General features: G+C 38.0%; 2 protein-coding genes across 8 annotated transcripts in view; one reads left to right on the top strand and one right to left on the bottom strand.

Moving 5' to 3' along the window:
- SKIC3 (SKI3 subunit of superkiller complex) overlaps nucleotides 1-25060 on the bottom strand; it is a 126175-nt gene that overhangs the window by 63430 nt on the left and 37685 nt on the right. For 2 of the 7 annotated variants that reach the window (XM_053911759.1, XM_053911779.2), the window contains exons 1-3: nucleotides 6327-6433; nucleotides 5097-5187; nucleotides 1033-1176 (exon numbers count right to left, since the gene is read on the bottom strand). In XM_053911759.1, coding sequence (XP_053767734.1) covers nucleotides 1033-1176; nucleotides 5097-5187; nucleotides 6327-6376 — 285 coding nt within the window. In that variant the 5' untranslated portion in view covers nucleotides 6377-6433. Of the gene's footprint in view, nucleotides 1-1032; nucleotides 1177-5096; nucleotides 5188-5721; nucleotides 5797-6326; nucleotides 6434-6643; nucleotides 6792-13534; nucleotides 13752-14101; nucleotides 14179-25060 lie in introns of those variants that run through there. The other 5 variants (XM_024563644.3, XM_045197930.3, XM_045197929.3 and 2 more) reach the window with 5 other exon arrangements.
- ARSK (arylsulfatase family member K) overlaps nucleotides 14286-25060 on the top strand; it is a 42405-nt gene continuing 31630 nt past the window's right edge. Inside the window, exons 1-3 of the mRNA XM_024563647.4 lie at nucleotides 14286-14525; nucleotides 19717-19846; nucleotides 22319-22478. Coding sequence (XP_024419415.2) covers nucleotides 14406-14525; nucleotides 19717-19846; nucleotides 22319-22478 — 410 coding nt within the window. The 5' untranslated portion in view covers nucleotides 14286-14405. The remainder of the gene's footprint in view (nucleotides 14526-19716; nucleotides 19847-22318; nucleotides 22479-25060) is intronic.

The following is a 25060-nucleotide window of genomic DNA, read 5'->3' as shown; positions in this document are numbered from 1 at the left end:
ACATATTTTAGTGGTTATTATACAATTTTAACCCCTAAGACGTTACCACATAATGCTACTTGTATATAGTGAAACAAACAAAAAATCCAAGTAGTCTATAGAACTTGGCATTTTTGTTTCAATAAAGGTCAGATACCCTCAACCAGTCAGTACATAAGAAAGGCAACCATCTAAGTCAGCGATTTTCAACCGGTGTGCCATAGAATTTTTAAAACATGCAGTACCTGACTCTCTAGTCAGGGGCACTGACCTCTTTTCCCTTAGACTGTCAAATTAAAAAATGACAATAGCCAACACAATAGTCATCCAGTAAGAATAAATCAAAATTATACCTATTTTTTGTCAGATCAACAAAAAGTGTATTTTTTAGTGTGCCGCAGAATTGTATTAGTTAGTTTGTGTGCCATGAGATGAACGAGGTCGAAAATCGCTGCTCTGAGTGTGTTACCAGACACCCTCGTTCACGTTCCGGGGCCTGTAAACCTGACACAGACACACATTCTCCAGAGCCTGCGACTTCCTTCTAATCACAGTTTCTCAGATGTGATTAAGGCATGAAACAAAGTTATTAAATAAGAAACAGTTGGAGAAGCCAACTAAAAAACATAAAGACCATTAAATAAGAAAAAAGAATATACCTTGTACTCAAAGAATTGCAAATTTTTAACATTACTTTTAGAAAATATAATATACATTCATTTTCTCTTGGGTAAACATAAAGTACATTCATGATAACTCTTGAACATGCACGTATAATTAAGTTGGAGATTAACATAATTATGTTTCAATTCCATTCCTTATATTTGGAATAATTCATTGAACTGGAGTGTTAAATGGTGGTAAATGGCATCACTGACACCACTTTATTTTAAAATTAACTTTCAGGTTTAGAAGACCAATAAATTTAAAAAATTTTTTCTCATGTGGGATTAAGTGGTAGTTAAAAACTTTTAAATATAAAGCTATTACATATAATTTTAAAAATGGGGGGGGAAATTCTTCCCTATAATATAAGGAAAAAATGTTACGTACCTGCCAAGCTAGTAATTGGTCTGGCTCTAGTTCAGCAGCTTTCTTATAGGCACCCTGGGCCTGATCAGGTTGCTCTAGCTCAGCTGCCGCGACACCAATAAACACCCAGGCATTATAGTTATTTTTCTCTTGTTTTAACACTGTCTGATTAAAAATTAAAAGAGAAGGTCATGAAATTTTGGAAGTAATGGACAAACAACAAAAAAAGGCAGTCTACCTGAAGGTCTAAAATCTGGATCTATCGCTACCTAGACACTCTTAACGATGCCACTTAACCTCTCTGGTCTTCGGTTTCCTCTGTGAGAGAGGGAGTTAGACTGTATTGGTAATTTTAAGGGGTCTGAAATATGGGTATATTTTCTAAAAGGTGCCCAAGTCATAATGCCTCCACCAAACGCCTCCCCTGGCCCCTTGCGAATACTGGGTATGAAAAGAACAGTAAGGCTGTTCTTACCGCCCAGCCATCCCACCTGCCTCCACTCCACAGTGCTACCAGTCACCTCACAAAACTGCTTTCCACAGCGTTGTACTCTACCCAGCTCCCATGTTTTCGTTCACTATGGTAACATTTCCCCACACATTAGGCAGGTATTTTCATTGACATTATAGGCTAGGAAAGTAGACTGATCCCAACATGACTGTACAAAGTATGTTCCAATAAACAGTCATGATGAATGTTTAAACAATACCTGCCAACTAGAACAAAAATTGCACGTAGAGCTATTACTTTCGGAAATAACAGCTACTTGCTAAGGTAAATCAGTTTGAAACAGGAAGCAAAGATGTTTGAGTAAAAGAAAACAGAAGTAGTAACTAAAATGAAATCAGCTCTTAAGGTTTTACTTATTGTAGAGAAAATGAGAACGCTTCCATGAGTTGCACAAGTCAGATTTTTAGGTTTCCATGTATCCACATAACACTTCCTCCAGCAATCTGTTCCCAACGTACAGCACAAATTCATTCTACTGAACGATGCTGCCTCCGGAACACCAACAACCATGAGGTTAGCTACCAGAGTTAAGCTCCAAACACTGAGGCTGTATGAATGCTTAGGTCCCCCACACCGAGGACAACGACTGGCATGTTGCTGCTGAGCAAATGACAAACGCCATAGTCAACCCGCAATCAGTAAGTACCTACTATCTGCCTGTTGGCCCAGGGTTCCCAAATGTGAAACAGACTTTTAAGGAAATAATCATAACAATGTGATGAAAGCAGGTATGATGTTCTGAGAAAATATAAAGAGTGAAAAGGTTTTATCTTAAATACTAAAAATGTCAATAAAGAAATAAAATCTGCAAGTAAAAATATTTTTATCTGCTAATACATAAAAATAGCAAAAGCACAGAACTCCATCTATTACAAACTCCATAAAAACTAAGTTCTAAAAATAGTCACAGGGATGTAAAGTAAGCATAGGGAATATAGTAAATAGGATTTTTTTTAAAGTACATAACTTCAAACTCCATCTATACAAGCCAGAGAAGGCTCCCAAAAAAGGATGCTTATACCAAGTTATAAAGGCACACAGGCAGACAAAATGATAATCAGACAAGACACAGCAAATAAAGAGAGGCAACATTTCTTAATAAAAATTTTATTTAGTCTCAGACAAATACCATATGATCCCATCTGTAAGTGGAACCTACTTAACAAAACAAGCTGGCAAGCAAAATATAGCCAGAGACATTGAGATCAAAACCAAAATGACAGTAGCCAGAGGGGAGGGGAGAGGGAAATAACATGGGAAAGAAGGGAGAGGGACGTAAATGAACATGAATGAGGGACCCCTGGACGGGGGTGGGATTGAGGGCGGGAGATGGGAGTGGGTAGGGCGGGGGAAAGTGGTGCTGGGAAAATGGAGACAACTGTATTCAAACATCAATAAAAAAAAAGTAAAAACAAATTTTACTTAGTCTCAATGAACATTCTACATTACTACACATAAGTAATCACACTGACTAGTTCCCCGTCTCTGCTTTCTGGCTGGGCCCCTCCAGTATAAACTATGAACTACTTGGCGGAATTCACACTGTACCAGGAAGAAGACTGCTGTGGTGCTGCTGACAGGAACAGCAAAATCGGATTCCTAGAACCCAAGTGCTGAAGGCAACAGACCCTGTCCCTCCCCTGACCCTGCGGCTCCCCCCCCCCAGTTTGAATGCAGTGCTCATCCTCCTTCTGTTTCAGAATTAGTTCTGTCATAGCTGTCATCCCTGCTGGGCTCAGTCACCACCAGAAACCTAAACCCCACAAGGACATCCTTTGCCCCTTGAGACACTCACCCAATATTGACGTGTATTTCCCCCAATCTTACCAATTCCCTCCCTCCCACTCTTGTAAACTCTTCACTGTACCCTCTGGAACTCCCAGTCTGGACCAGCCCAGTTCCCTCTACATTTTCAACCATTTTTTTAACTGTAACAAGTTCTGCCTCAACCGATCTTACATGCTGAAGTTGATTTCTTTCCTCTTACATCCCGCATATCACAGGACCAGGAACTGAGGGCGGGGTTCTCCTTGCTCACATTGTCACCTACATTCCTCCTCTGCTCCTCCTCCTTCAAAAATCCCGGTTCCTCTGAGGCTCAGCCATTCAGCTATCCTACAAAAAATATCCTTCTTGCTACCATCTATTAACCTCTTAGGAACTCTCCTTTTCCTCAGTGAAAATTGTGTTTCCATCCTCTCCACCTCAACCCCTGTAATCATTCTAACATTCAGGTCAGTGACCCATTGAACATTGTGGCCTCTTAGCTACTTACCCTCATCACTACTCAGCCACCAAAATCTGGATTGCCAGCACGCCCCTCTCCCATTCCCCGCTGCTAACACAATTCTTTACCCTCTGGCAGGTGTTAATGTTTGATGCCACCGCCTCTTTTCTCTTTCACCCATTTCTCAATTCTCATCCCTCCTTTCCCAGTTTAGACTCCATGACCCATCACTGTCATCACTTCCTTGCAAACATCCTCAACATCTTTGCCTCTCTTTCCCCTTGTCTTTCTTACTATCCAGGGTTGAATTCCATCATGCCAAGTGGCCAAGTCGCCAAGTCTGAGAAGCTGAACATGAAGGGAGAAATTACCCAGCTGAGTTCACAGATTTCAGTTTATTAACATGAGACTTCCAATTAACATTCATTAACGTCTGGTAATCCTTTCAATCCTTACTACTACTATGCTTGTTTTCCCACCATGAACAAAAACTACTTCATACCTTTTTTTTCCTAAACATATTCTTTTATTTAAGTATAGTTGGCATGCAATCTTACTTTGGTTATATTAGGTTAGTTTCAGGTGTACTTTAAATAAAGCGATTTGACATTTTTAGGCCTCACAATGTGACCATCCCACTAATTTTAGTCATTTTACTCACTGTATAAACCTGTCACAACATTATGGGTATTTATTTCATACCTCTTTTGTCTCGAGCCTCCCACAGAACTCCTCTTTCACTCTCGCTTTATACTTCACTAAGACTGAAGAAGCCATCAGAGGGCCTCACTCTCATCTTCCCACGCCCAAATCTCCAAACCTGACAGCACATGGACCTGCATCTACCTTCCCTCCTTTTAAGATGGAAGAAGTTCCCTCCTATTAAGCTCTGGATCCCATCACCTCTCTTACCTTCCCAAGGACTTCACTCCTACTACTACCTTCTATTTCTCCTGCACACTCACTTTCTCCTTCTGGACTGCAACATTCCCATCAGCACACAAAGGCACTTTGGAATCCAGAATCCAAATAGAATTAAAATGTCAACACGCTATTAAAGAATGCAAGCTGGAAGATAGAGTAGTGTCCCAGAGTAAACACATCAAGAGATACCTAAGAGAGATATTCTGGTTTTTAGAACTTGGCGTTGATACATTACCAATACAGAGAAAGACAAAATTAAGTGTGACAGAAGTAGCTTATTCTGGCGCAACCACTCTAACTGTTCTACTAAATAACCTTAGCACTTTTGTTACATCTAAACAGTAAATGATTACTTATTACAAATTGGTAATGCTTATAAGGAAGTAACATACTTTTATTGTGGAAGAACAAACTACCAGTTACCTTACAATGTTTCAAAGCTTCTTTATATTCTTTGTTTCTGATTGCATCCCGAGCGCTTTTCAGTGCAGTCTTCACTTCCTTGCTGGACATTCTGCCAAAATAAAAAGTCTGTCTGATGGTACAATAGTAACCTGCCTGACTGTAACAATTCCAGCAAAATGAACCACCTTAAAAAGGCACATGATTCCTTCCACTTGGAACACTCTTCCCCCCTTACTGTACACATAGCTTATCCCTTGGCTCTTCAGATTGTTACCCAGCTGTCACTTCCTCAGTGAAACCTTCACTGGCCGTCCTATTTAAAGTGTCAACACTGCCTCACCACACTCCAACCACACAGTATTCCTTTAACCCCTTCTTAACATTGCATTTACTTTTCTTCACAGCACGTATCACTATCTTATACACTTACTTATATTTTATACACCATACATTTTATTTATCTTATTTATTACCTGTTCCCTAACCCTATCAGAACGTAATTTCTATGTAGGCATGGATTTCTGTCTGTTGTTATTCTGGCTCTTTTTACCTGCTGCTATATATAATCAGCACCTAGTATCTGACAAATTATAAATATTAACAAATATCTGTTGAAACTGAGTTGTATTTGAATTATACTCACTCTCTATATAGTAGGCTAAAACACAGATGATCTTATGGGCCAGGACCCAAAACACATACCAATTTCAATCCAATTCTACACAAAGCAAGATTTAGTAGCATAAGTCCAAGTCACAGAGTATAAAACTAATGCAAATAAATTTCATTAACTATATATAAGAGTTTAAGAGAGCATTCTGTTTTTAAGCCAGTTTCTTTAACATATGAATCAGGATGTTAACTTTCTTCACAGTAACAGTTACTGTAGGATTAGAGTAATATAGTATTCTTTGCAATGTAGCAGTCTTTGAAAATAAAAAATGCATTGTTTACACTTAAAAGAAGGTGATGAACATGTAAGAGGACTGTACACTAACTTCAGCCATAAAAAGATATATCAGTTGGTAGACAAAGTATTTCCATTTAATGTAAAGATACATTACTTAATTTTAAGTAGACTAACATGTCTTAAATTTCACAACTTGTTCTGGTTTACCAGTAAACAAGTCAAATTCAAGCACAACTGGATGTTGGAAAAAAAAGAACATTTCTATTTTTTGCCGACTCTACTGAACTCTACTATCATCGCGAATGCAAACCAAAGCCGCCTAAATGATAAGTCGTTACAGCCTGCAGATGCTCAAGGCAGCAAATGAACTCCGGCGGCTCGCTGACATGGTACACCGACCGTCCTTTATATCCAAGTGAGGCTGAGGTAGAAGTACAAGATCATAGGAGCTACCAAATTAAAAAAAAATTCTTTTGACTTAAGAATGTTAGATTAAAAAAATAATATAAAAGTTAAAATATCATAAAATCAATTTATCTGTAGCTGGAACCAGATTCCCTAAATTACCATAAAAGTGACTTTTTGCCTAGTTACAATATTATATAAATAAAGCCACATATTTCATATGCTCTTATTTTAGAAACTGTCTTCATACCTGAAATTATCTTTGTATAAATTTATAGCTGCGAACCTCAGAGTGATTTTTCCTGTAGTTTACAAATCTAGATTGGAGCAGGCAACAAATTTTGATGCTGATTTCACCTTAAGATTTTTCATGCCGAAGTTAGCTTTGGTGGCTAAACCTGCAGATGAAAAAGAAGAGAACATCCATGATTCAGTGATGGTGACAACTAATCTAGACCACCAGAAAGGGATAAAAAGACATCCAGGGAAGAAAAATCAAGAGAGTACAAGTTTAAAAAGAACAAAAACAGTTTCAAGATAAGACTAAGCAAAAACAAACAAAAAACGTAACTTTTCCAGAGCAAAGGTCACCATCTTTTCTATCAGCCAACAGAAGAATGGAAGCACATCTGAGCAAGGTAGAACCAGCCGGCACTAACACTCCCAAGCTATACACACCATTTAGCATAAAAGAAATAGAAGAGAAGTCCTCTACTCTTAGAAATATAATCTAAATCAAGAGAAGGGCCAAAAGCATTGAGTCCTTTAGTGAATCAAATGCTAAACCAGAGATGAGTGCACGCACAATAGGAATCCAGAGAAGTGTGGTGTAAATTAACAGCTACTAGATGGAGAAGACAGGATTTAAGAATGGAGGGAAGAAGAATTACTTCAATCAGAGGCAGCTGCATTAGCGAAGTCAGAGAGAGAGCAATGAATGTGCCATGTGCAGGACACAGCGAGAAAACCAGGCTGAATGGAACAGAAGACAATTAGGCTGGGCGGGTGAAATAGAGCACCAGATTACAGAAGACCTTCAAAGTCAGACAGACAAGTTTAGACTTAAATACAGCTGTAGACATGGAGCTGTGAAATGCTTCTATGCAGGCTATTTTTCAAGGCCACTAGAGACAAACTCCATCGTTGTCTTGGTAACCATTCTAATGGTCAATGTCCTTCCATATCTCTATATATCTCCATATGTAATTACAATTATTCTTGCTTTGGTGGAATCCTCTATTTTTCTCTTCCAATTCTTTCTTCATTAATTTGTCATTTAACATAATATGATAGCATTGAGGCATTCTCTTCACCTAAAATAAATAATCATACATATGTTTCTCCCCCTCACAGGTTTTATGTATTTTTTTTTTCCTTCTCATGCAGAAACTATCCAGAATCTGGTTTTATGTAATTTTTCAAAAGACAAGAAAATTCTCGTACTTTCTAGCCCTGAACACATTTTCCTCTTTTGGACAGCTGGGGTGGAGAAGGGAGAGGCTCATTCCTGCACTTTCTAAACAAAGCTTTACTGAGCACTAACCATCTACTAGGCACCATCAAAACCCCTTTCCTTTCACAGAGTAAAAACCTACTATCAAACATGATCCCCCCATACTCCTCTATTCGGGATACTTCCCTCCATTCCAAGCATTTCCAGCACTTTAAAGAAAAATTTAGTTCTTTCATAAATGTCTAATCATGTTCCTCGGTCCTGCACACATCCCCCTTACATCTCTCTTCCTACATTTTTCTCTTAAATCTCAACTGACTTTTTAGAATAAGATCATTCATTTTGCACGTTCTCACCCCCAAAAAAGTTTTCTACTACCAACCTAAAAGATTTTAATTCAATGTATCAAGCATAAAAAGCACTTCAAAAATAGTCAGAAAGTGACAACGATGCCAATAAGACAATAACATAGCTCAACACTAATAACTACAGGTAGATGAACAATGTACCCTATATACCCCACCTAAAGCTATGGAAGCCGAAGCTATATTCAGTAGTGAGACACGAAGATTCCACAAAGCAAGAATAATAATCATAACAACAATAATTATAAATAACAGTAACAATGACAATGAATGTTAATTACAGAAAAGCAAAAAATGGTAACTGTAAATCTAATGACAAAAGTCTAAAAGCATCCTGTGATGACCTTTTTTCTGAAGGTAATCAGTAACAGCAATCATTAAGTAAACGTAGACTCCAACGACCTATTATTGAGCATTCTAGACACCTTTTACCTATTGCATTTACCTCTACCTTCTTTTTGAATGGAATTTCAGATTGTTCCTCAACCGTTCTCCATGTAAATTAAGGAAAATGTGGGACAGGCACGTAAAAAGGATGGCATACATAACCCAAAACCTGCTGAACTTGGTAACCATCAGATTCAAGCTCAATTTCATACCTTAAATTCATAAGTCAAATTCATAACTTAAAACAGGAGAAATAATTATGTACAATTTTTTATCTTTTTCTTTCCCAAAGAGACAATAATCTTAATCTCCAAATTTCAAAATTACCAGTAGTCTAACCCTGTTCTCGCAGCTTCAGGAGGTAAAAGGAACTTCATAAACAATCAGGTTCTCAAAAATAAAACCCATCCAGAACACAAAATACACTAACTGCAATATGAAAAACTGAGCCCAGAGAGTACTGCCTATTTCTATGTTACTCTGTGTTGAATCTAGGCCAGGTAAGGGCACTTATTTACACCCAATCTGCAATGTAACTACGCTAAAGCGAACCTTGTTCTAAGCCATATGAAGAACTATAAATATTTTAAAATGTTGCCCACATCATGCAACTAGATTAGTTTGTAATTTGATGAAAATGGAGAAAACTTTTTAAGGTTAAAAATCCACCTAAACAGTCATCTAAAATACTGATACAAATTCTACATGACTACAAATTCTAAGTATCTTTTGATGGCATCCCCGGAATAAATTCTGTCAAACGAAATTCATCTGGAAAACTTCATGGAGAGAATGGAAGTGGTTTTGAAACACTGAATAAAGTTTTTTAAAAAAACATGCTACCTGATAATTGGGAAATGAATAAAATTTAGATGAAGCAGGTGGCGATAAACAAGAAAAAGGCAGTGACTTAATGGACTAAAAATGCTACCAGCACCCTTAAATAGAATGATTAGTTCTACAGAAAATCATCGTACTGTAAAGAACATGAAGATTTGCGATCCAAACAATGTTTAGGGAAGTAAAAGTTAAAACAAGGGGTAGGGAGGTAAAATAACTGTTAAAACTTGATTCTCCCACATAGCTAACTTCTTTAAGTCCCTATCCAGCTACATGTGATTATTTTCCCACCCAACCCGATTTTAATTTATTACTTGGTCACTTTAAATCTGTGCTTATAAAATATTCCAGATTTTCTCAGCCCCTTCTTTCTTCCATATCCGCCCAGCAAAGCAAGACTTAACCTGGTTGAGAAGGGGCTTAGGAATCAAATGGAACTGGGTTCAAGTGCTGTCAGACCCTGGGCACCTTACTGCCTAACTTCAAGCCTATTTCCTCACTGGTAAAGTAAAAATCACATCACTTACCTGATAGGTACATGGATGGAGTGCCTGAATATAATATATGTAACTCTCTCTGTCCACCCTCTCAATCAACTTCTCTACTCGTTTTCTATTCCTAACCCACATCGTTGGTATCATTGAGTCTATCTACACATCTAAAATCTCCAAGCCCCTCCTTCCTTGACGTCTCAGGAAGCAACCTTCTGGCCTATATTCTTCATAAAATGGCTATCATTAAACACAAGTATCCTCTTTAAGTTGGTCAGTACACAAATACTAACGGAAGCCTGCAAGAGACACCACTCCCTCTTCTAAACCACTGACGCATTTATTGGTTGAGCTATTCAACGGACACCAGATACTTTTCATTGTTTTATACAGATGTGTCCTGTCTTCCAGGTCAAAAAAAAAATCCCTAAATAAAACTAAAATACCTTGATGTAGTGTACATAATTACAACAATGTAAGGAGTTCCTTACACATCCAACACCTATTGAATACTATCTTCCAGCTTCCAGAGCCTACTAAAAAAGTTTTTAGTTCCCCATTGCCAAAAAGCAGTAATTCTCCATTTGCTATAATTAGAAAGGAAGAATCTTCTTTTTAACACTAGCTCACATTACTTTTTTTCTCCACCCCCAGAGCTTTCCAACTCTACATCTTTACTTCCCCCATTCAGCCCGTCCACTTTTGCTTCTGTCTTCTCAAGCTACAGGTAGTTCAAGGCCACCTTCAAGTGTTAAGCATAAAGCCTTAGACAAATCTCACACTAGTCCACATTATATAACGTATTGTCTATACTGACATATCCAAAAATGTACTCTAAGAAATGTTAATATACTCAAAGGTGTTAATACATGGCTGAGTAATTTTGTGACTACTGCACATTATGCATGGCACTCGTTCAAAGTCACAATGTGTCTTAGCGTTTTAAAGGCTCTAAGAAGTCCTACAGTGAAGACCAAAGAGAGTTTGACCCAACAACTCTGCAATGTATGATGGCGACCCCCCCCAAAAATGCAATTTATTTATTAAAAACTGTGTACTTATTCTTACATGTTTAAACGCCAGTCACCTTCAAAGTACTCTGCCTTTGATGCAATATACCTTTCAAGACTTTTTTTTCCACTGCTCAAAACAGTTTTTGAACTCATCGATGCCTTTCAGTGCTTCTGACATTTTTTTTGGTTTCACCTCTTTCACGTTGGCAAAACATTTCTCTTTGAGGACTTTTTTCATCAGGGAAAACATAAAACAAAAGGCGTTGGGGGATAAGATTGGGTGAATAGGGAGGGTAGGGTATAGGAGTCATGTCATTTTGGGGTCAAAACTCGTAAATACCCATCATGAAATGGGCAAATGCACTGGAAGTCTTCAAAAAAAATTCACTGAAGCGGAACCAGCCTCTCACAACACCAGCTGGTGCACCGATACAGATGGGTTCCCAGAACACTCACTTAGCAGGGGAGGCCTGAACTACAAGGGCCCCGCCCTCCAGAAGATAATTCCAGTTTGGGGGGGATTCCCCTCTTGTATGTTACTATGAAACACTTATTTCAGTGAACACTAACATTCTGAAGCACACTACCATTCTCCAAAGTACAACTGGCATATTCTGGTTTTGGGTTTTTGTTTGACAACTAACTGTACTTTTTGATACCTTTTACACTGCTTTAGATTTACAAGGGTGTGTGTTTGTTTCCCACAACTAGCTTGAAGTCCCTTAGGAGCAAAAACTATTTATGCTACTCTGTTAGTTCCTAGTGTCTGGTACATTGAGATATTCAACAAATATTCACAAATTCACTGCAGGTGAAGACAATGCTGAATTTATTCCATATAGCCACTAACTGCACAGTTAGCCTCTTTTTCATAAGGCAGAATAGAGGGTGGATCAAGAGCAGGTTTACAGTTGCTCGTGTGGAAAATAATATAAGAATTAACAAATAGCAATACGAGCATAAACTCTGTTTCATGTACTCACAACTGTAAACCTACTTTTGCCCCGTGCTTTATAATGCTGCTGGTATTTGGGACATTAAAAGAACTATGAAGAACCAGAACCTAGACCAAGGCCTTCAGCTGAAGTCTTTGATGAACTGCAGGGTTAATTATTTCAGTAAAGCAAACAATCCCTAACAAACAAATCTGTAATTGATGACTTAAACGTACATGTAATGGACTCCCCTAACTTCACTGCAACACATATATGCACACATGTACACACGAAGATGCACACTCACACTTCCAAACTTCTTTTTCTGACAGTTACTGATTAGCAAAAATGCTCTATGTGCAGAAGAGAATGATCAAAATAATGAAGAAACCTGAAATTATATAACACTTGAAGGAACTGGGGAAAGCCCCGGGTGGGGGTGAGAGGGACTTGTGGGGAAAAGGTGAGAAGGGCAGTTAAGAGGACAGATTATTCATGTAAAAAGATAAAGATAAAATGTAGAGAAAAGTAAGCTCAAAGTAAGAACTCTTAATAATCAGACTAGTACACATGTGGTATAGCTGCTCCTCGGAAGTGTGTTTCCCCTCACTAAAGAAGAAAATGCAAAGACTGGACAAGCCACTGGCAGGAATATTGTAGGACAAACTGAATGTCAGATGGGAAGCTGGACTAGAAGCCTCTTGGAGCCTTCCAGCGGCGCTACCTGTCAGGGGACCTAGATATTAATCTTGCTCCCACCCAACGCAGCACCTGCTCCCACTGACACTGTCGAGAGGGAGAGAGAGGAAGAAAAAGGATGTATTTCTGTCGTCCTGACCAGGAATTCAGAATACACGTCCTGTGAAAACAAGGCCACAGAGAGTAAATGCAGCTCACAGAATCAGTACTGTGCCACAGATAAAGTTGAACACATCTTTGAAGAATCTAGATGTCAGTCAGCATTGTTTCTATCATAAAATGTGTTCTACATTCCAAATTAACTCAAATTTTTAAAATGCACCTCGTTCATGAAAGAGCCCACCTGTATCACCTCCCGTGCTGTACTACTCTTTCACTTTTGTTCCCCTAGAGTGTAAGCTGCTTGCAGACAAGGAGGATTGTTTATGCATTTGTATTCACCGCAGATCTTTGCCATGCTCTTTCGGTTATACTCATCTGCTTCACTAACAGAGAGTAAGCCCAGCAGAACATTATGAAATTTTGTAATTAATTAGAGACAGCGTATAAGCAGTGAGTTAGGGCACAGATAATCCAGTCCTATTCAGACTGGCTCCCTGTGTGAGTCATTTAACCTCTTCAAGCCTCAGTTTTCCCATCTGCAAAATGGTGAAAGTAAGGATTCTGGAAAATATACCATGTTAAAGTACTTGTCACACAGTAAATGCTCAATAATAGGTTAGTATAATCTTCAGCATGGAATAAGTGTAATATGAGTATTAAATAATGTCCGTCCCTTATTACAATTATTTTATGTAAAAACACTATCAAATATTAGTATTAAGAGTTGATTATACATTAAATAAATACCGCAACTCCTCCTTTTCCTGTCAAAATATTAAAACGACTAATATGATGTGCAAAGTATATGCCTGCAACTATGATAATGAAATCAGGAATCTGGCTCTGGGACAGATACCTGCTTCTTCCGGATTTCTCCAAAGGAGTTCAACACTCAAGGCCCTGTGATTTTCCTGCAGCAAAACAATGGGTTCTGAACCTACGTCAGTTAATCGAACACGTCACACAGCCCAATATATCTTCCTCTGAGAGACTGTCCGTTTCTCTGCTTTACACTTCGAAGGCAAGATGAGCCTGCCTAGAACCTGAAACTTTACGGACCAGGCCCCGCTCCCCACCCCACGCGAGTACAATAAATTCTATCTGCACCGGCAAAAGTGGGAATCAGATGAGGCAGGCTGCAAATTCCCTGGGGGAAACGTATTCGAGGGGGCTCCGCGGTACCCACACCTGTGCGGGTCCAGCCAGAGGCCTCACAAAGAACCACAGATCCAACTAAAGTGACAGACGAGCCGCCACCTCACCACTGCCCAGTTCACGGTCCCGCCTACTGCTCAGTCACGCTTGTGCAGCGCAAAATGAGCACCCCCGGCCCTGATCCTTTCTCTCACTAGGTTTCCATTTCAATCATTTCAACTGCCTACCAACTTCCACTTCTGCAAAAGCCACAGTGACCCGAACTCACCTGGGGCAGATGTTTCTACAAACCCGTCCACAGTCTGAGCGCCAGCGTGTTTCCCAGGCATCGCTCACGTGACTGGAAGTGGGTGGCTCTTAGTGTGTTCGGTGTTTGATTAAAAAGTCTTAACGTGAATTGGGCAGGGAGTCCAGCAATACGCATGTGCCCACTCCGACGCTGATGGGAGTTGTAGTTCCGCAGGTGAAGCGCTGGGAGGAAACCGAACTGCGATCTCTGCGATCCATCCCCACCTCTTCCCCGGAGGGTTGCGGGTGGTCTGAGGCGGGCCCGGCTGTCCGTACTCCCTACCATGCTGCTGTTGTGCGTGTGGGTAGTCGCAGCCTCCGTGAGAGCAGTGCCAGCTCCCGGGACTAGTGGGAAGTGGCGGGGACACGAGCCTAATGTGGTGCTAGTTGTGAGTGACTCCTTTGTAAGTACCTAGAGGCGGCGGGAGCGGGAGGGGGTAGGCAGTGCACCAGTCCAGATACGCAGTCCGCCCACAGCCTTTCCTGTGCTTGGGAAGGCTTTGGGAAGCAGAATCTGAAACTTTTCAAACATGCTTTACACCGATGCAAAGTAAGATGTGCATTTTATCTTGAGGCCCCATATACACACTTACACCACATAAATATGCGTGTCATACATGTAGGACAATATTTTTGTAAATAAAATGCACTCTGATGGCGTCTTTGCAAATCTTTTTTATTTTTATGTTATTGCTAGCCTCGGTGCACTAAATTATTTTACCACTGTTACCCCCCCGTTTCATTTAATAGTGGAGGGAAAATAACATTCTACATCTCTATAAAAGCTTGTTAGTTTTCTAGTGATCATTTCCCAGTTCACCTCAGGTTTGCAGGAATTTGTATTTGGGCGAGAAGTGAAGAAAATTAAACTTATTTTTATCACCCAGGTATCTGATAATCTTATTAGTGATGATGTAAATGCGTTAGTTGATATAATGTGGTCCACTCCCTGATGTTCTAGGAAAATTGTATGTGTGTTGTCCTAAACTTGAAGAGTTTGTAGAACTTTCCCAAGCCATCAACCAAAAGAATACTACTATCAGTATTACCCGATACTTTTAGTGTTATCCATGATTTTAAAACTAATGCTTGGACAAATGCTTGGTTACTAATTATAACATTAGTTTATTATCACTGGGTGTTAGTGTGCTCATGATATAGTTGGTGTTCGGCATGTCTGGCACCAGAGTGCTTTTAATCACTGTGTTGTATTGCCTTTCTCATAGACTAACCGGTGATGTTTTAAGTTACATAATCTGGGTATCCCCATAGGATTAGTTGAGAAGATTACTTAAAGCAATATGAACATTTAGTAATCATAAAGATGATTATGATTAATCATCTCACAATGATTAGAGAGTAAGATGAAAGAGTTAATTAGGGAGTGCTCCTGAGATCAAAGGGAGAGGAAAGAACCAGGATTATGCAGAGAAAGAATTGAGTTGTGTTGCTCTATCAGTGGAGGCCTCGGCTGACCTTAAGGGTAGTTCTTACACTAGTGTGATGCTTCAGAACTGATTCCAGTTGGGGTGAGGGGCCAGGCCTTTGTACCCCCATGTAGGAGGGGCATTAGTTAAGGGCTGTTCCCAGAATGGGGCGTGATCATGGGCAAGGTAACTCTCTTTAGTGGGGGCAGTCTCTTGTCTCTAAAAGGGAATGTGGGTGGTGCATCATAACATCCTAGAAACTTCCAAAGATGACTGAAATAATTTGTTTATTATTTCCTTAGTATGTAAGAATACAGAGGTTTTTATATATTGGTGTATATAAAAACATTATATTGTATACAGACTAATATCTCTTATGAATATAGAAGCAAAGATCCTGAATAAAATACCAGAAAATTAAATTCAGCAATATATAGAAAGTACTATACACCATGACTGCATGGGATTTATCCCCGGACTGTAAGGTAGGTTTAATACCTGAAAGTCAGTTAATGTAATACACCATGTTAATTGAATAAAGGGCAAAAACCACATGATCATCTCAACATATGCAGAAAGAGCTTCTGACAAAATTCAACAGTGCTTCATGATAAAAGCACTTAACCAACTAGAAATAGAAAATAATTTCCTCAATCTGATAAAGGGCATCTGCTAAAAACCCACAACTAATATTAGGCATAACTGTTCAAAACAATGTTTTCTTCGTAAGATCAGAAACATGACAAGGAAATCTGTTCTTACTATGTCTATTCGATATTGCACTGGAGGGCTTAGGCAGGGAATTTGACAAGAAAATGAAATAAAGGACATCCAGATTGGAAAGGAAGGAGTAAAAGTATCTCTATTTTGCAGATAACATAGTCTTGTATATAGAAAATCCTAGGGAATCCACTTCAAAACTATTAGTACTAATGAGTAAGTTTAGCAAGACTGTAGGATATAAGATCAATATAAAAAACCAATTGTATTTCTCCCTGGCTGGTGTGGCTCAGTGGATTGAGCGCTGGCCTGAGAACCAAAGGGTCATCAGTTCGATTCCCATTCAGGGCACATGCCTGGATTTTGGGCCAGGTCCCCAACAGGGGGGTGCACAAGAGGCAACCACACATTGATGCTTCTCTCCCTTTCTCCCTCTCTTTCCCTCTGTCTAAACATAAATAAATAAAATCTTTTTTAAAAAAACCAATTATATTTCTACACACTTGATTGATAAACAAACTGAAAATACAATTAAGAAAATAATTCTATTTAAAATAGCATCAAAGAGATTGAAATAGTTAGGAATATATCTAACCAAAAAAGTACAATTTTTATACTCTGAATACTGCAAAACACTGTTGAAAGAAATTAAAGAACACCTAAGTAAATGTAAAGGCATCTCATGTTTATGGATCAGAACATTTAATATTGTTAATAAAGTCACAATCATCAAATTGATCTATAGATTCAATACAATCTCTGTAAAAATTCCTATGATGTTTTTGCAGAAATAGAGAAACCCATCCCAAAATTCATATGGAAATTCAAGGGTCCCAGAATAGCCCAATCTTTTAAAAGAACAAAGTTGGAGGACTCACAGTTTCTGATTTCATAGCTTACAGTAATCAAGTTACTGTTTTACTGGCATAAAGATAGATAGACATATAGATCAATGGAACAGGATTGATAGTACAGAAATAAACTCCCACATTTATAGTTGATTGATTTTCAACAAAGGTGCCAAGATCATTTAATAGAGAAAGAGTAGTCTTTTCAATAAATACTGCTAGGAAAACTAAATAACCATATGCAAAAGAATTAACTTGGACCCTGCCTCACAACATTTTCAAAAACTAACTCAAAGTGAATCAATGAATCAAACATAAAAGCTAAAACTATAAAACTCTTAGAAGAAAATATAGGTGCAAATCTTTGTGACTTTAGATTAGGCATTTTTTAAAATGGGCAAAAGATCTGAGTAGACGTATCTATAACTAAGGTATACAAAAGGCCAATAAGCACATGAAAAGATACTCAACATTGTTAATCATTAGGGAAATGCACGTGAAAACCACAATGAGACACCAGTTCACACCCACCACGACCAAACGGGCTACAGTCAAAAACACAGTAACTAGAGTTGTCAAGGGCACAGGGGAATTGGACTGCTCACACACTACTGGCAGGAATGTACAGGGTGCAGCCACTTTGCAAAACCGTTTAGCAGTTCCTGAAGTGGTTAAACGTGAGTTACTATGTGACCCAGCAATTCAACTTCTAGGTATATATCCAAGAGAAAGGAACATATATGTTCATGCAAAAACTTGTACATGAAATTATATTTAATACTTCCAATAAGGAAATATTGGAAGCATAAATGGAAACAACCCAAATATCTATCAACTTATAGATTTTTAAATTTAAATAGATTTTTAAATGTAGTAATATTATTCAACAATAAAAACTAAATGTGGTACTGATACATGCTGCAATGTGATGATGAACCTCATTAAGCTAAGTGAAAGAAGCTAGTCACAAAGGACCACATATTGTATGATTCCATTTACAAGAAATGTCTAGAAAAAGCAACTCTATAGAGACAGAAAGCAGAAATGAAAGATTTGCAATTGCCTGTGGTTTGGGGGATGGGGGTGGGGTAGGAGGCTGGTGGCTAAGGAGAGCAGGGTTTCTTTTTAGAATGATGGAAATGTTCTAAAATCGACAATGGTGATTGTTGCACAACTCTGAATATACTGACTTGTGGACATTAAATGGGTGAGTTGTATGGTTTGTGAATTGTATCTTAAACTTGTTTTTTAAAAAGAAAATAAGTGCCACCCTGGGCCTTCAAGGACATAAGTATCATCTCTCTCTGTCCTCCCACTGCTGTACTTTCACTATTTTTAGCTTTGGTGAGGTTTCAGGAGTGGGATGCAGGTCAGGAGTGTACACCACAGAATCTAGTAAGAATCTCATCAATCTGATGGACCTGTCTGAGAACAACACTATGAACAGTCTTGCTGTGATAACAGACAGAGTTACTGTTACATTCTATCCTTAAAATGATACCTTCAAGTGTTAACTTCACCAGTTTTCCCCGGTCCAGAATCATAAGGAACTGTCCTTAAAAAATCTTTCGCTCTGTCCTTAAAAGTTTTCATTCAATCTCCCAGGTTTCAGTACTCTGATTTTGCTAAAGGCTCTCAAGTTTATTACGCCAGCATAGACTTCTCTGAGCTCCAGAATCCGGCCTGTAACTAACATCCCACTTTATATATCCATTTGGAAATCTTACACATCTCAAGGGGGTGTGTGTATGTGTGTGTATCTCCATCCCAGATTTTGGATGGGCTCATGGTTTAAACTGTTCTTTACTTATAATTATATTGAAAACATATAATACATATAATTCCAGGACTAGAATATTCTTTTTTTCTGTCTTTGCTTTTTACCAAGGAGAGTTCTTCAATTCCCAGTTCAATCCCCAAATGCATGTCTCCAGCCCAAACATCTCTTCTAACTTTCAGGCTCATTTATTTAGCTGCTTAATTAATACCTCCACTTATGTCTTATAGGTGTCTCTAACTTTACATGCCCCTTAAATTATAAAAATATCTAGTTCCTTCTAGCTAGTTCCTTCTCATTATTTAGGACTCTTCCCAGAGAAGCCTTCCCTGTCCATTCTATCTAAAGCAGGTCACATTTGTTATTCTGTATCTCAGGTTTTTTCAAGTTACGTATCATGATTTGTAATTATCGTATTTTATTTACCAGTATACTTTTTGCCTCCCCCACTAGACTAAGCTTCAAAGGCTCCAGGGACTCTATTTTATCTCCACATTGTATCTCCAGATCTTTCACAGTGCCTGGCACTTAGTAAATACTCCATAAATGTCGGTTCAATCAGTCCGTCATCCCCCAAAAGAACTTTCCAGACAGTCCTTTAATTTATTTACTATATTCGAGTGAATCTAAGTGTAATGCTGCATTGAATTCTCAATATAATGGGCCAGATATTGATATCACTGTCTATACTTGTTTTTATCTTTTGAGGATTTTAAGGTCATATTGAAGTCTTTTGATGCTTGTAAATTTTATGGTTAAAATTAAAGGAAATAATTTTCTTTTGTGCGATGCAGTCAGTGTTAATTAAATTTCTTCATTCCAGGATGGAAGGCTAACATTTTATCCAGGAGATCAGGTAGTGAAGCTTCCTTCCGTCCACTTCATGAAAGCACGAGGCACTTCCTTCCTGAATGCCTACACAAACTCTCCAGTCTGCTGCCCATCGCGTGCAGGTATGAGCATGCTTCATATTAACGGAGGGAAGTGGCCGCACACTGAAAATGATTTTACAATTTAAAAGATTATCCCCAAAAGTAATACAGTAAGTCATATTTGGCATCTAATAAAAAAATTTTAATGTGTGAGGTTTAAGGTATGTATTGGGTATTGGTGTTATTAGAATTTCTAAAAAGCAAACAAAATATAACCAGAGACACTGAAGTTGGGAACAATCTAACAATAGCCAGAGGGGAGTGGGGAGGGGACAGTGGGGAGATGGGTTTACCGGGGGCTGCTATGGGAGACAGTGGAGGCAGGGGAGGGAGGTGGGTTCAGCTGGGGTGGGGTAGAGGGATGGGGAGAGAATGCAGACAACTGTAATTGAATAACAATAAAATTTTTTTTAAAAAAGAATTTATAGATGACATGATACTGTATATAGAGAATACTAAAGATTCCACCAAACTACGAGAACTGATAAATGAATTCAGCAAAGTAGTAGGATATAAAATTAATATTCAGAAATCAGTTGCATTTTTATATACCAATAGTGAACTAACAGAAAGGGAAATTAAGAAAACAATCACATTTATAATTGCTTCAAAAAGAATAAAATACCTAGGAATAAACCTAACCAAGGATGTAAAAGACCTGAACTTGGAAAATTATAAGACACTGAAGAAAGAAACTGAGGAAGATACAAGTAAGTGGAAGCACATACCGTGTTCATGGATAGGAAGAATTAACATCATTAAAATGTCCATACTACCCCAAACAATCTATAGATTCAACACAATTCCTATCAAGTTTCCAAAGATGTATTTCACAGAACTAGAACAAATATTTCAAAAATTTATATGGAACCACAAAAGGCCCCAAATAGCAACAGCGATCCTGAAAAAGAAGAACAATGTTGGAGGGATCACGCTACCTAATATCAAGCTGCAAAGTTTTCGATTAATGATTCAATCACCTTACTTGTAATTGGTCTGTTCAGATTTTCTAATTTCTTCATGATCCAGTCTTGTTTGACTATATGTTTCTAGGAATTTATCCAGTTCTATGTTACCAAATTTGTTGGCATATAATTGTTCATTGTAGTCTCTATTGATGTTTTTCATTTCTGTGGTATCAGTTGTAACCTCTCCTCATTCATTTCTAATTTCATTTATTTGAGTACTTTCTATTTCTTTTAGTCTAACTAAAGGTTTATCTTTTTTAAAATCAGCTCTTAATTTTTTCAGTCTTTTCAATTGTCTTTTCAGTCTCTACTTCATTTATTTCAACTCTGATATTTGCTATTTCCTTTTTCTTACTGATTTTGGGGATAGTTCTTTTTCAAGTTCCATGAGATGTACAGTGAGATCATTTATTTGAGTTCTTTCTTTTTCCTTAATGTAGGCGTTCATTGCTCTGGACATCCTTCTTAGAACTGCCTTTTCTGCATGCCATTAGTTTGGGAATGTTGAATTTCCATTTTCAATTGTCTCAAGATATATTTTGACTTTTCTTGACTTCTTCTTTGACCCACTGGTTGTTCAGTAGCATGTTGCTTAAGTTCCACATATTTGTGAACTTTCCAGTTTTCTTCCTTGTAGTTAGAAAATTGCTTCAGTCTTTTTAAATTTACTAAGACTTGGTCTATAGCCTAACATATGATCTATCCCGAAATGCCCCATGTTGCTTGAAAAGGACATATATTCTGTTGTTTTTGGATGGAATGTTCTTTAAATGTCTGTGAAGTGTACCTGGTATAACAAGTAGTTTAAGTCCAGTGTTTTCTTATTGATTTTCTACAATATCTGTTGTTGAACATGGGGTATTGAAGTCCCCTAGTATTATTGTATTGCTGTCTGTTTCTCCTTTAGGTCTGGTAATATTTGAAGAAGGATTTATTAAGTAGCTGTGTAAAATGAGAAAATTAACCAATATGTACTTATGATCATTTTTATGATTGAAATAAGACTGTAAAGTCTGACAGACTTTATATTTAATTCCAGCTGTATTTACCTTAAAAAACTTTTAACTGTCAGGGGTATCTAACCTTTTGGCATCTCTGAGCCACACTGGAAGAAGAGTTGTCTTGGGCCACGCATTAAATACATTGCGATATGCAATCACAAAAGAATCTCATAATGTTTTAAGTAAATTTATGATTTTGTACTGAGCCACATTCACAGCCATCCTGGGCTGCAGGTGGCCCACAGGCTGAGGGTCAGACACCCCTGCAAACCTTAGAGACTCACCTGTGAAATGGAAATAGTAACTCCTAGCAGAGTTTTCCCCTGATAAATGAGATAATTAGAATTGTTAGGGTAAAGCACCTAATGCAGGTATGTTTTATTCCAGAGCATGAACTCTAAACTAGTAGACTCCATGTCTCCTGGAGATAACAAATTTTATCTCCAGGAGAACTGTTAACTATTTTGTTCATAGTTAACAAAAATTATTAAGCTTTACACTAATTCCAGTTTCTTTTTTCCCAGCAATGTGGAGTGGCCTCTTCACTCACCTAACAGAATCTTGGAACAACTTTAAGGGCCTAGATCCAAACTATACAACATGGATGGATATCATGGAGAAGCACGGCTACCGAACACAAAAATTTGGAAAACTGGACTACACTTCAGGACATCATTCCGTTAGGTAAAAAATAAAACAAAAAGCAGTCCTAATAGGTTTCCCTCTGCTATATCACATGAGTGTATTCTTTTTGACTTTTTAAAAATTTCTCTACAAAGGTAAGATTAAATCTCTTAATCCCTCAATTGTATTAATTTGACTAAAACTTTAGCTCTCTTTAATATTCTTAAAATATTAAATTGCTAATATGCTGATAATTTTGTTTTTCTTAAACATTAAAGGCCTATAAAAGTATTTATAAAATTGTTTAGCCCATGATTTATTTTTGAGTTTTTGTTATATAATGGCTACTTTGTTGTTTATTTCACAACCTGTTTTAAGACTATAGTCTTCTTGCTACTTGTTTTTGTCAGTTCACTCTGTTGTGAGTCTATTGTAACTTTTTATTTATTTTTTTTTCATTTTACTAAGTCCTCAAAAATCAGGCAGCCAAGTGTGGTGGATAATAGTAGAGATCGAGAATCAGATTACCTACTTTTGAATCCCACTTTCTTTATTTACTACTAACCTATAATGGTATAATCTTGGGAACATTATCTAAGCTAAGGAACTTTAATTTCTTTTTTGTAAGAATAAAATGAAATAACATGTGCAGAAAAGAGCTAACATAGTAAGTCTCAGATTTCTATCTTTAGAAAGACCTGCTTTCAAAGTTGGCCCTTGGCTGACAGCTGGGAACTGGAATTTCAGGAGTGTTCCCTCTATTGCCTAGCTGGTAAAATGACTTCCTACATACCTTGAGCTTTTGTACCACGTGGTTTGTGCTGAACCTGCTTTCACTCTGGGAGTCTGGGGTTTTGGTATGTTCTAGGCAGAGGGTGTCTATGTAATCAACCCCAATAACAACTTAGGTGTTGAGTCTCTAATAGCTTTCTGATAGACAAAACTTCACATATATTGCCACAGTTAGATTCTGCATGAACTGAGTGTGTCCTTTGTAACTCCACTTGGCTATGGATACCTGGCTTCCTGTGGAATTACCCAGAGCATATTTTCCCTTCTCTGCTTCTGCTTTGTGTCCTTTCACTGTTATAAATCATCGCCACGAGTAACACTATTTGCTGGGTCCCACGAGTCCTCCTGGAGAACTTAGGTGTGATCTTGGGGTCTCCCAACACTTGTGACTCCTGGCATAAATATACACTAAGACCTCAGAGCAGTACCTCTTGCTTAGCAGGTGCTAATTGAGGACTATGGCAACTACAGTAGTGATGAGGATCATGCTAATGATAAGAATGAACCAGAAAAATAAATTCAATAAAAATAATGGTGAGTGTAGTGACATGAACATTGTTTCCCAAAAGTTCTTGTCCACCTGGAGCTACAGAATGTGACCTTATTTGAAAATAGATCTTATTTGAAGATTTAATTAGAGGTGAATTCATCCTGGATTTAGAGTGAATCCTAAATCCAACAACCAGTCCTTACTAGAAGAAGGAAGGACACACACAGAGAAAGCACTGTGGAGAGAGAGACACAGATGGAAGTGATCAGAGCTCCAAGCTAAAGGATGCTCAAGATTGCCAGGAGTTACCAGGGGCTAGGAAGAAGCAAGGAAAAATTCTTCCCTAGAGCCTGTAGATCAGGGATTTTCAACCAGTGTGCCACAGGAGTCACACTGGTGTGCTGCAGAAATTTTTAAAAGATGCAGTACCTGACTATTTAGTCAGAAGCCCTGACCTCTTTTCCCTTAGATTGTCAAATAAAAAAATGACAACAGCCAATATAACAATAGCCGTTCAGTGTGAGTGAAGCAAAATTATAGCTATTTTTTTTCTGATGGATAAAAAATATATTTTAGGGTGTGCTGCAGAATTTAGTCATTAGTTTATGTGTGCCACGAGATGAACAAGGTTGCAAATCGCTGCGTCAGAGGGAACATGGCCCTGCCAGCGCCTCCAGAACTGTAAGAGAATAAACTTCTGGTGTTCTCATCCACCCAATTTGTAGTAATTTGTTACAGCAGCCCAAGGAAACTAATACAGTGAGTTTTAGGTAAACGGATACTAAAATAATCTAGAAGAATCTGAGTAGAGCAGGTCTTCCAATAATGTCCTTTTGTTCAACCCCTCATTTCATTATAATGTTGATGGGATGCCCTAGGAACATAACACTTTTCTGTATCAATTAGCCATTGGTAAAATTGGTTTTGTTATATGCTATTTCACTAAAGTCTCAGAAATGATCAATGATGTTGGTGAGGACTTAATGTATTCATCTTGCTCTTCTGGTTAATGTTAATTTTTTTCCTTTCTGTCTTCCAAAATCTAAAAGATATCAAGACTGGAAACCCAGAAGTAATCCTGATTTCTCTTCCGCACCCCTTCCATCACCAAATATTGGAAGTCAGCTCTACTTCTAAAATATTTCTCCAATTTATTCACCTCTGATCCTCTTCAGCAAGTACTATCAGCTCTTGCCTAAACTATTGAAATGGCCTCCTAACTTCTTTTTTTCTTATTTTCTATAGGCAGCCAGAGTGATATTTTAAAAATATACATCTGATTGAGAGACTTTCCTGCTTAAAATCTTTCAGTGATTTTATCTTGGCACATAGGCCAAAATCCCCAATCCACAACACTGTT

The sequence above is a fragment of the Desmodus rotundus genome, chromosome 1 (genome assembly GCF_022682495.2).
Source record: "Desmodus rotundus isolate HL8 chromosome 1, HLdesRot8A.1, whole genome shotgun sequence".
Taxonomy (NCBI): domain Eukaryota; kingdom Metazoa; phylum Chordata; class Mammalia; order Chiroptera; family Phyllostomidae; genus Desmodus; species Desmodus rotundus.
This window is presented reverse-complemented; position numbering and strand designations above follow the sequence as displayed.